General features: G+C 33.5%; 1 protein-coding gene across 1 annotated transcript in view; it reads right to left on the reverse strand.

Annotated features, from left to right (window-relative positions):
* Positions 1-2333: 2333 nt before the first annotated feature.
* The window catches only part of LOC129264845 (centromere protein F-like), a 35518-nt gene continuing 24807 nt past the window's right edge, over positions 2334-13044 (reverse strand). The window contains exons 14-19 of the mRNA XM_064102119.1: positions 12862-13038; positions 12169-12339; positions 11728-11973; positions 9804-10770; positions 7280-7434; positions 2334-4885 (exon numbers count right to left, since the gene is read on the reverse strand). Coding sequence (XP_063958189.1) covers positions 4694-4885; positions 7280-7434; positions 9804-10770; positions 11728-11973; positions 12169-12339; positions 12862-13038 — 1908 coding nt within the window. The 3' untranslated portion in view covers positions 2334-4693. The remainder of the gene's footprint in view (positions 4886-7279; positions 7435-9803; positions 10771-11727; positions 11974-12168; positions 12340-12861; positions 13039-13044) is intronic.

Below are 13044 nucleotides of genomic sequence, written 5' to 3' on the forward strand. Positions count from 1 at the left end.
GGACGAAGTGACCGGCGCGGATTCTTCACTCGCATACCGTAATCCCTTTCAAAACATAATCGGCCCCTTGCTATATACTTCTTTTTCCTTTGATAATGAAATTTGTCAATTTTAACATCTAATTAAGTGCCCTTAATATACCTTTATTTACTTTTGATAAATGTCCCTTTTCTTTTCTAGTTTGCTCAAAATGTTTGTTCAAGTTAAATTTATTGAAAAACCAAACAAACGAGTACAAATCAATGAACATATGATACCAAAAAAAAAAAAAATATATATATATATGAAAGGAATAAGGACCATAAATAAAACATTTTTGTAACTATAAATGATGCAAGCACGAAGCATAAGCTGGATCTTTTAGGGGCAATTCAGACCTAAAAATTGGACGTTCTAAGCACTTTTTGTAAAAGGGATATGGTCCAGGTTGGAGATATTTAAAATTCACAGCAAAATGCTGAAAAATTGATCAAAATCAGATAACAAATAAGAAAGTTATTAAATTTTAGAGATTTGCATTATTCCGGTGAACCAGTTATAGGCATGTTTCATGAATATTCATTACGTGGGCTGCAATGATGTCATATTTTATTATAGAAATTAGGTTTATTCAAAATGTTTCTACCAAGAACTAAAACAATTGGGTTGACAACTGATTAAGTGCATTAGTAATTTATTGCCGCAACTTATTTCATCATAATGGAGACACATCATTTGAACATGTATGAAAAAAATGAATCATTTATGATTTCATGTAATAACAAAAAGGAAAGTGGGGATATGACATCAGCTAACCTAATGAATATTCATGATGTGCATATAACTGTTTAAAAAAAATATTGCTAAACTTTAAAATTCAATAACTTTGTTATTTGTTACCCGATTTCGATGAAATTTTCAGCATTTTGCTCAGTAAATTTGACTCCAGCTGATTTGTTTTTTTCTACATCCCGATCAAAACAAAAAGGTATAGTTTAAGTACTTTTTTAAACTCAGAACAAGATATTTATCCAAGAAACAATTGTGAACGTGAAGAGCGAGGTATCATTTTTATTATTTTAAAATTTAAGATTAATAACTACTAAGAATTAAGCAGGCCCAAACAGGACATTCAATCAGACAGCTGGGGTAGAAGCTATGGGGGGAGGGGGTTGAAAGGGAAGAGATAGAAAGAGAGAGTAGGAAGAAGGATAAGAGAAAAGATCTAGGCTAGATTTAGGGAGAGAAGGGATAGGGGATATAAACAGAGAGAGGGGAGAGGGGGAATTGAATAAGAGAGTGAAGATATAGAGAAGAGAGAAAGTGAGGGAGAGAGAATAAAAAAAATGAATGTACCTGCTGTTTGGAAATTTCCGGGTCCCTATGTGTGATAATCTCCCCTTTTAGAATCACTATCTCCTCTACCTTGTCATGGTTTTAAAGATATTTGTCTTTACCAAACCAATTAACAAATATATATTTGGTTGAATGAGTGTCACTGATTTATGTATTTATTCATTGGAACCATAATAGTTCGATAAGCGAAGATGTACAATAATTGCAAAACTAAAGCCAAATTATGTAATAAAAGAGAAAACAAATCCATTACAATAAGAGAAGGTAGTAATTAACAGGAACATGAAAAAAATTGAAATGAAAAAGAGGGTTATATAGATGAAGCAAACTATGAAACAAAGTAATAAATAAATAAAACAGATTGCAGAAGATGGGAGGGGAGAGGAAATTTAAAGATTGAAGGAGAGGGAAGAAAGAAAGGGGCATATTCAAATAATTATAGCAAGTCTATTAATACACAATTATTCTGTTTAAATGAAAAGAAGACGGAGAAGAAAAAAAGATGGAGAAGGATGAGGAGGTGAAGACGAAACAAAAGAAAAGGAGAAGGGGAAGAAGATGAAGGACAAGAAAAAATTCATAAGTCGACTTGGAAAGATAAGTCATCTTTAAAACTTTCGTAGGTTTCAATCTGTCATGTTATGTTCATTAGATATTCATTGGTTCACAATCGTTAAACTTTCCAATCATATGTGAGTTTCCAATCATATGTGAGTTTCCTTCACAAATATAATTATACAGTTCTAAGAGTAAGACTATATATATTCTCAAACGAGGGAATTGTTTATAATAGCCCCCCCCCCCCCAACAAAACAACAAAAAAAGGAGAGAGTAAAAAAAATGAATGAAGTAAAAAAAATGAATGAAATAAAAAATAGACAACAAATAAAATTAAATTTGACGTGTAATACTCACAAAAGATATATAAAAATATACAGAGTGAACCTTTATTTTCAAGGCCTCCATCAGACAAAGAATAAAACACTGAAGACTCTACGTTAAGTGAAAATAACAAGTTTGGTAGAAAACATTTATTACAAATGGAACTGAACATACATACATGTCTTACGCATGAATGCACACATAGCCCATAGAGAAGTGCATATGTATCACTATGGTTATATCAGTCCTACCTCACTCATCATTAATACATGGTGAGCTCTCTCTGAAAAAGATGCACCTTATATAAATTTAGATGACACAATACAATTATAATACAACTCCTTTTAAGCACTCAATACATCAAAACACCATCTCTGAGTGCTTTACAGACATATTCCTTTTCTTCAACCATTCGACTCAGGCTTGCCTGCACACAATACATGCACTTTCTCCACTCCCTGGGTAGCATTCCATTCACTATCAATATGTCAATAACAAATTTTGAATAATTTCTGAAATTACAATGTCAATGTATCACAAATTACATAAATATCCTGATTGGAATATTGCTGAAGAAGTGTACACAGTAGATTGAAGCAATCTGCTATGGATATTCAATATGAATATGAAATGATGTACTTATTATTTGATGGATTTTCATCAAACCTTCACCAATATTTTTCACTTATTTTCATGCTTTTATTAAAACTAACTTTAACTTAATGAACTTCCACTGTAATATTTACTCAAAGATATGATTGATTCACCGATCCTGGAACAGTACTTATTTGCTGAGAATAATCAATCTGATCTCATTCTTAAAGTTTAGGATTATATTAAATCAATTTATAGAATTAATGTTGAGAGTATATAAGAAAGAAAACCATTACAGAACAAAAATACAAAAAAAATACTAGTAATCTAAAATTACACAGAAAAGGGTATATTTAAATACTATCTAGGATTCTTTCAAAATAATTCTCTAACTTAGTACAGATACATGTGATGTACATATATTTCTTTTACATGAATGCGCAAATAAACCACATGACATACATTTTAGTGGAATTCATTTTAACCAAATGTGATTGATGAGTGTCAAAACATATTACATACTTTTGAATCGTAGCAAAAATATCAAAGCACAGTAACACACATATAATAAATGTATAACTCAAGTGATCCATTTAGGTAGGCCACTCAGAATTATTAACTGATCTTTTTTTATCTTCTTAGTGTATTCATACAATGTAACTGAAATGAATTACAGAAACATGTTTCTTCTAATTTGCTTCTATCACTATCACATTATCAGTTCAATTAAAGCTTATGCCTTTGAGATATTATGGTTCAAAAGCATGTGCTCTGATCATGGCCTGAATATGAACATCTATAATGTCCTTCTCTTAAAGACTGGCTCACACAATTGCATGTTTGGCTTGTGTTGAGCTACGGATTGCCTGAACAGAGACAAATACCGTCAAACAGAACGCAACCCAATGAAACGAGCTGATACAAGGTAAACACACAATAACAAAGAGGCCTTGCATTTTAGCTCAGTAGTTTATAACTTTTTCAAACATCTGTAACTGAACACATAAAAATTTCATACAATCAACAGCGAGTGGCTATAAAGGCAGACAACACAGTGATAGTGCTCGATTTACCTCGCTTTACTGCGTGCAACTTTGTACAAAATACACTATTTGACAAAGTGACTAATTTGACTGATAATTCATTTTGTGTGAACTAACAAAAGCTCATTGCATATATCAAAGATGCTACTATGCATGGAAAATTTAGTTAGTACATGGGGGTACTGTCAAGCTCTGATACATACATGTATATATATATATATATTCATAAATTGTGGGTAGAATAGAATATCAATATATAAATTACAAGTGAAATCAAATTAATAAATGATGAGTTTGTACACACACTCACACAATGATTCATACTTACTATTCCATTAACAATTTAGGTGGGGTCAAGATTAAACACTGAAAAATATAGTTTTCTTTCTTCATTTCTGAATTGGAGATGAAGAATGAAAAGTAGAAATGTATATTGGAGAAACATTTCAATATATTCAGTATAGCATGTTTGTATATACAGTGTCCACATCTAGGAAAACACGCCACCCGCCCCCCAAAAAAAATGAGAGAAATATGAATATGATACATATAAACTTGTTTAATTTCAAGTCATTCGTCCAATGAAATATATATTTGTTTTGTATGTCTCATACAATATACATATAATACACCTCTAAGATTGTCTTGTGAAATACATGAAGGTTTGTGCACACTGGTGACATGAAGCAATATATAATATGCTGCAGCAAAAAGATGACAATAATCATAGGACAACGGAATGCATTCACCCCCAAATGTCCAAAAATAGACAATATTAAATAACAATTGCGTTCCCTGGACAAACTGCAGGAATTGAGTAAAAAGTCTCCTATATGCATTCACTGTATCTTACAGTTTTCTTCATCATCCTCAGCCTCGGGGGCCCCTACACCTGTGGCTGCTCCTCTACCCCGTCCACCCCTTGTAGACCTGGCTGAAAGCTCTCTAGCCTTGGTAGCCTCCACACTCCTGCCTTCCTTCAGTGGGCTATTAGTAATGGTGGATAAAGCTGAATGGTTGCTACTTTGACCCTGAAGTGAGAAAAAAAGTAGACATAATCAGTTGACATATTCCGATAAAAAGATCAAGTTTAGTATAGCAGGAAGTGCAAATTTCAATCCATATATCGTGATCTAGCCAAATATTTTTTTTCAATTCAACGTTAGCTACATACAAAGGCTTGACAAATGTCTGTGTCAAGTTTTCTTTCTAAACCCTTTATTCTTGTAAGAAATGCTAAAATGGTGATATCAAAGATGAAAATGTATTAGAATTAAATTTTCACCCCACCCTGCAAAAAATGGAATGGTACCAAAAAAAAGTATATTTCTCAGAACACCAGCAAGACAATTTTTTTTTTCACTTTCTACTTAAATAGAATTCAAATTAGAATCCCAATGAACAAAATATATCAATGTTGCCAATTTGCAGAGTAAAAGTTGAACAAATGAGATGACAAATAATAATAATTAGATTTTAGATGCGACTCCCAAGGGATGACTGGGCATGAAAAGAAGCTAGAACATCATAAAGCCCAATAATTCTCGCTACCCCAAATAGGAACAAAAATCTCATAATGCGCGAGACGAGATAATTTTCACTCCGTCGGGTCGTCATCACCACTTCCGGTTCAGAGTCATGCTCGCGCGAGGTTCGCGATACTGAGTTTTCCACCACGCTGAAAACAATGCCAATCAGCGTAATATGTACAGATTATAATACTTTTTATTTAATTTGGTCAGTTTAGATTCCATTTGAATTATAAATAAAAAATATATTTCACGTAAAAATAATTTTTATTTATGTTTTTATTTGGTTACAAAAAAATAAAACAAAAAATAAATATCTTAAAATTTTGCATTTAGCGACCGGCCTGACATCACGATCATATTTGACTAGACGCTAAATATATACACTGCAGCATTCATTCCGTTCTATTTTTCGTCGACCACAAAATGGATAAAAAATCAGTTTCGGAACTTAAAAAAATCTTAACTGAATACCGTGCAATGGAAAGCGTCGGGCAGAATTAGTGACTTAAGCAGAAAAGGCTGTTAAACTGTATCGTTAAAGAGAGGGTTGTGATCACGAACTTTCCGAGCGAAAGCGACGTTGTGTTGTTGTGGATGACGGCACTGTTGATCTGAATCGCAAAACAGTGCATAGGACTTCCGAACAGGAAGTTGCAATACCGAAAAGCTGTCCCATAATGCAATGCGCGTTACAGGGATTTTTCCCGGATCTCGGCGAAATCGCTATTTGGGGTAGCGAGAATTGCTGTATAATACAATGCATGAAAAGGCTTGAAATAAGAAGTTCTCAAAAGCCTTCTGGAGGAGAATGAAACCCTTGGAGCAAGTTAGACTTTGTGAAAGCAGAAAAGTCACAGAATCAAATCAGTAAAATTGCTGAAGAATTAAGAAAGTTATGAGCATTTGAATGTTGAGATCACTAATGCTAACAAAATCCTCAATTTGACAATGCGAGCAAGATCTGTGATGTCACATGTACAAATTTCCCCTTTGGACATTGAAAATATGACCCATTATTTTCATTTTCTGCTCTTTCTAATGATATGGTAAATGATTCATCTGTGATATAATGTTGTAATATGCCCTCTCATATAAAAGAACACCTAATCTTGCAATAGACTAAATAAAAGAGAAAATTAAAGTGAAATATGTTCTGGAATTATGGGGAACTTGTATGTGTGTGACATCACAGATCTTGGTCGCATTACCAATGGGAGGATCTACACAGCTTCATGATCTCAATATTCTAATGCTCATAACATTCTTATTTATCAATTCAATCTTCCTCAATCTTTCACTGATCTGTTTCTTTATTTTCTCTTTATATGAAATATAAGTGGTTTCAAGGGTTTCATTCTTTAAAGGGATCGTCCAGGCTCGAGACATTTATATCTCAATAAATAGAGTAAAATTCACAAATAACGAAGTTATTGAATTTTAAAGATTTGCATTATTCCAGTGAACGATTCTAGGCATGTCTTTATGAATATTCATTAGGTGGGCTGATGATGTCATATCCCTAATTTTTCATTTGTATGTTATTATATGAAATTAGGTTTATTCAAAATTTTTCTACCAAGACTAAAACAAATGGATTGACAACTGATTAAATGCATTAGTTATTTATTGTCGCAACTTATTTCATCATTATATCATGTAATAACATAAGAAAAAGGAAAATTTAATGAATATTCATGACGATGTGCATATAACTGTTTTCACAAAATATTGATAAAATTTAAAATTCAATAACTTCGTTATTTATTATCCGATTTTGATGAAATTTTCAGCATTTTGCTCTGTGAAATTTATTCTATTTTAATGTTTAGATATAAATATTTTCAGCCCGACCATCCCTTTAAGACTGGCATCTCTGAATTCCCTTGGACATACCCTTAGACTGAGGTTAGACAGATGACTGCGGGTGACCCTTTTGTTTGTGTTGAATGTCCCGTCTTCACTGCCCTGACTGCTGGGTATCTGAGTGGATGGTGGTTGGCTACTGGACTGGTTCTGACTGCCTGACCTTCGCAGCCTGGTGCTCAAACCTATAGAGAGAATTGCGAAGTTTTCATTGAAATGAACAGCTAGTGATCTACTTCAAAATTTTAAAAACCTTAAAGAGCTTTATGCAGAAAAAGAGTTGTATTTTTTAAACAAAACTCAAACAATCAAATGCAAACCCAAATGCAGCACTTGAAGTGACTTCAGCTTTATTGAAACTCAAGCTATTTAAGGTGAATGGGGAAGAATTTGATTGCAATTCTTTCTGTGACATGTACCATGACTGCTAATGATGTTGAAATATAAAACTTCCATAAGCTTCCACAAACAACAGAGACAATCAAACATGAAAGAGCTCAAAATGTGCGATAGCTGTAGAACTTTGAGATTAAACTATAAAAATGTCCTACACACTGCACTAAATGAAGTTGGTCCATCCTGACATTAATTTTGCTTAGATAATTGTGGAAAAATGAAGAAACAGTTTGAGAAAATTCTTCATAAAATAGCTGGCTATGAATGTTTTTTATTATGCTGGAGGGGGGTCAAACTGACCTCGAAAAATTTTGTCACTACGCCGTCGCGCGAATTTTTTTACTGCACCATTAGGCAACTTTTTACTTTCAAGTCTTGCGCATCTTTTGAGACCACAATATTATGTAAGTGCGTGTCAGACCCCAAATTGCTCAAAAACGTGATTCCGAGTGCAAAGTAAATGCAAATTGTGTTTTTCATCAAAAATCATAAATATATGATTATTCTTTACTTTGGTTGGTTTAAATGGATTTATTTTATGCTATTTATGATCGCAAAATTGTCCCTGACAAAGATCATTGGAAAAAACAATAAAAAACAAAGATTAAAGTTCACTGGAAAAAACAATATAAAACAAAGTTTTGAAAAAATAAAGAAATACATAAGAATAAAAAAATAAAAATAAAATACCTAAAAAATTAACTATATTTTGGCAATTTTTTAAAGATATTTGTTAGAAATGTAAAAATTGATACTCTCACCAAAAATAAGCATTCTACTAGCTATATAAATTGAGTTAAAGGCAAAAACATTCAAATTTCATATGCTTTTTTGCATAATCAATTAATAAAAAATATAAACAATTAATGTTTTGAAATTTTTTTATGTGTGTGCAAATCCTCGCGCAATCAGCGGCCCAGATCTGGGGAGGGTCAAATTGACCCCCCCCCCCCCCGAATATGTCTCGTCTGAAATAGCCCAATTAAAGTAGGGTTTAAAGGTCAAGTCCACCCCAGAAAAATCTTGATTTGAATAAATGGAGAAAAGTCAAACTAGCATACTGCTAAAAATTTCATCAAAATCAGATGTATAATAAGAAAGTTATGGCATTTTAAATATTTGCTTATTTTTCACAAAACAGTGATATGGACAACTCAGTGACATGCAAATGAGACAGTCGATGATGTCCCTCACTCACTTTTTTTTTTTTTTTTAATTATACAATTTTTTTTTTTTTTTACAGATTTGACAATAAGGATCAAGTTGACTGAATCATATAGTATTAAACAATGCTAATTCCACATGTTCAAGGAGGAGAAAATTAGAATATTTCATATTTCATGTAATAAAATACAAAAGAAATAGTGAGTGGATGACGTGCAGTCTCCTCATTTGCATACTGACCAGGATGTGCACGTAACTGTTTTGTGAAATTAAGCGAAACTTTAAAATGTCATTTACTTTCTTATTTTACATCCGATTTCGATGAAATTTTCAGTGTTATGCTTGTTGGATTTTTCTCTTTTTTTTCACATCAACTTTTTGTTGGGGTAGACTTGTCCTTTAAAGCTTTGAATTAGTCTTATGCTAGCGGCTTCATATCATAGATTTTTATTTTTTATAGGTTCAAGATGACTGAAAATATATTAAATGTACGTATAAAATCACTCTTAATTGAAGAAAAAATTATAACAAAACCGTCTTTAAGTCAGGGTGAACTTCCCAAATATTTTCAAGCTACTAGGGGCCAATTGCACAATAGGGTCTTTGAAAGAGCCGTCATCAATTTATCATGATACACCATATGGAATGCTTTTATAAAAAAATTACCTGCAAACATATTTAAATCGTCTATCAAAGTGTAACAAATCATTGTTTATATAAAATAATGTAATATCTTTTAAAACATTTTAAAAATCAATTAAAAAACTAGCTAGCAAATATTATTTGTTTATCATAAAATTTATAAATGTGCCTTATAAGGAGCATCATAATAAATGCACGACACAAAACAGTCTTTGGAAAGACCCTTTTATGCAATCGCCACCACGTTCCTAACAAAAGACATGAAATGGAATTTCTTCAGCTATTAACTCATGGTATCAATCTGGCTGCTATGGATTCAACAGGGTTGTGTAAGAGAATCATATCAACTTACCAGACTGAGATGAAGCAACCTCCTCTTCTGTTTCAGGGAAACTTTGAAAATCTTTCTTGCTCCTTTTAGCTTCTTGACTTGCACTCAGATGCCTGGAACGCTTGGTACCAACCTGTGTGCCCTCCTCTTCTCTCTGACTCACATCTACAGAAGGATCCCTAGAATACCTTCTCTTAGACAGCCTTGTCATACGCCTTCCAGGACTAGGGCTTTTGGACTCTGCTAACACGGTTTCAGCAGTCTCTTCATGCTTTTCTTGCGATGCTGGCATAGCAGTGTCAACATTCAAAGGTACATTCTTCGAGGGATATTCATTTGTTACTTCAGGTTCTACCGCAGCAGAGGGCTCTGCAGATAATTTCTTGGCAGGATTCTCATTTTTGCTGAACCCATGTCTCTTTGTTGACAGTCTTGTTGTCCGTTTGCTGCTAGGAATTTGTTTCTCCTGGACTGGAGCAGTCTCATCTTCAGTTCTTTCTGCAATAGCTACAGCTGCTGGTGGGCTGGTATTCTCCACTTGTGGCTTGTCATCCATGTTTTGCTTTAGGTTTTTCTTGAGTTTTGCATTTTCTTCCTTTAACTCAGTCATTTTTTTGCATGCCAGTTGGAGCTTGAGTTTGAAATCCTCTACTTTCCTTTGGTCTTGTTTAGAGGTCTTGCTAATTTTCATGTACTCTTTCCTAGTGAATTCCAGCTCTTCTTCTTTCTCTCTGAGCTCTTCTTTAAGTTCTTCAAGTGCAGAACCTTCGTCACTACTATTTGAGTTTGCATCACCACCGACCTTAGCCTCCAGCTCTGAGTTAGATTTGCGGAGGTCCTCAAAGTCTTTTTGCAACTTCTTTAAGTTTGTCATTGACAATTTGAGTTTTCCCTGGTAGGATTCATTGTCTGCTTTCAGTTCTTTGATTTGTTTTTCAAACTCAGTTTTCATTTTCGTAGAATTAGCGCCTACAGCAGCCTTGGATTCCTGATAAATAAAAAATTTAAAAGAATTTTTTTTTTTAAAGTGTTACCTGGTTATACCGACAACTGTCTGATTGTGGTAATGAAATGATCTGTATGTAAGGAGAAATTTGGAAAACAGAATGATCAGGGGACCGTTTCATAAAGCTGTTCGTACGTTAAGAGCGACTTTAAGAACGACTGGTGATCCTTTCTTGGGGTAAATAATATACACAAAAACCTTCATTGGCGAGGGTTTTGCGCGTAAGAAAGGATCACCAGTCGTTCTTAAAGTCGCTCTTAACTTACGAACAGCTTTATGAAACACCCACCAGGTTTGAAAGGAATCTGACATGGAATATGAAAGTAGGTTTCCCACTGTTTTATGCATATGTAATTATCAGGAATATTTTGCTTTCTCTGAAGCACAAATATATATAGCATGTTGTTACATCCCCCCCCAAAAAAAAAAATTATAGTTATGAAAACTTTTGAAAAAAAGATAAAAAATTTAAGCCATTTAGTGTATTGAAGCAAGGAGTTATCCCTACTGTACACCACAATGAAGTCACCAACATGCATGAGACAAAATTTGCAATCTTTACACCCATAGTGATAAAAAGTCCTTTAAAAATTCATAAATTTCTTATTTTCACCTATTTCATTCTCTGAATAATCTGTTTTTATTCAAATAGGGTTCCCTTCTGAAAACTAACAAATCAAAGCAATTAAGCTGATTGGTAATACTACCTTTAGTTATCATGAAACAAAAGTTGAGAATTCACTAGTTATTCCAGAATAAATTTTTAGGTAATATCTATTTTTAGAAAGGAAACATTTGTGAAATTAGGTCAATTCAAGACCAAAATTATAATGTTAAATACTTCTTATTTATCAAGGTGGAAGGCTTGAAGCTTATCATTCACTTCTAGCTAGCTACTCTTTTGCTATTTTTTTCTTCAAAGATATTGTTTTAACTCACCTCTTGGAGTTTGGCAAGTTTCCTAAGGGCACCGTCCTTCTCTTCTTTCTCGTCTGCCAGCTGGCCTCTCAATTCATTGCAGTTAGTTTCCAGCTTCTTGATCTCTGCTCGAAGGCTATCATTAGATGTAGCCTCCTGCTCTAACTTCTTCAGCTTCAGGGCTAAGTTCTTGACAGTCTGATCCGACTTCTCAGCAAGGAGCTTGAGTTCTTCACATTCTGCTTTCAAGCAATTCACCTCCTCTTCCTGAAATAAAGATGAAATAAACATGTTCAAAAGACAAATTTCATAGAAACACAACCTAATAAGTTGCTTACAAGAAAATGATCAGAGAGAGAGGGGGGCTGCATCAAGCCTAAAATAAAAAAGAAGAAAACTTAATGAGTTTATCTGTGGTATTTTGTTACACTAGATTGGACGAGAATAAAGGAGATATCTTACATAATTTTTGCACATCTGAGAAGACTGATCGAGTTGTGTTGTCAAGTCATCAACGGTTGACCTGAACTCCAGTAAAGATGATTCCAGGTTTCTGGTTTGTTCCGTCTTTGCTTTATTCTCTACACGGGCTTCTTCCAAGCCATTCTCCAGGGTTTCTAAAGTCTTTGCATGCTGCAGGTTCAAGCAAAAAAATAGAAAAAAATTAATAATATTCTAATCACAACCAAACAGTATTTTCTATATTTTTCATATGAACCAGCAATTAAGTAACTTTCATTAATGATTTTTGTCACAAACATAATATAACTCATTTCAAAGCCCATCACTCAATAAAGGTAACAATTTTATACAGGCAAGTATGATGAGATATTTTTACTTGGATAAAATAAGAATTTCCATATCAGAAAAACAACAACCAGATAATTGCCCTATTCATTACGCAAAACTATGACTTTCATGCTATTACTTAATCAAAGTTGTCAGAAATAATGAAAATGTTAATAATGGTGATGATGAGGAGGCATGATGATGGAAAGGGGATAAGATGATAAAGAAGAAAATGAAGAGGAGGAATATGAGGTGAAGGAAAGATATAAAAAGACAAATAAAGTGCCTCCACAAAATCAAGAACAGATGACAAAACAAGGAGAGTCATATTTCCAAAGTTGGAAAACAAAGGTATCCATTACATACTTGTTTCTTCAGATCTTCTATCTTTGCCAATCCATCTTCTTCTGCTGTTTGAAGCTTCTGCTCATAAGCTTCCGTCTCCATTGTCAAATCTCTTTGGGCTTTCTTCAGGTCACTATACATCTGTTGCAACTGCTTCTCGACATCCTGCTTCTCACTGACTAGTGCTTCCATCTCCAACTGGAA

This window comes from Lytechinus pictus, chromosome 7 (assembly GCF_037042905.1).
Source record: "Lytechinus pictus isolate F3 Inbred chromosome 7, Lp3.0, whole genome shotgun sequence".
In the NCBI taxonomy this organism is placed as follows: domain Eukaryota; kingdom Metazoa; phylum Echinodermata; class Echinoidea; order Temnopleuroida; family Toxopneustidae; genus Lytechinus; species Lytechinus pictus.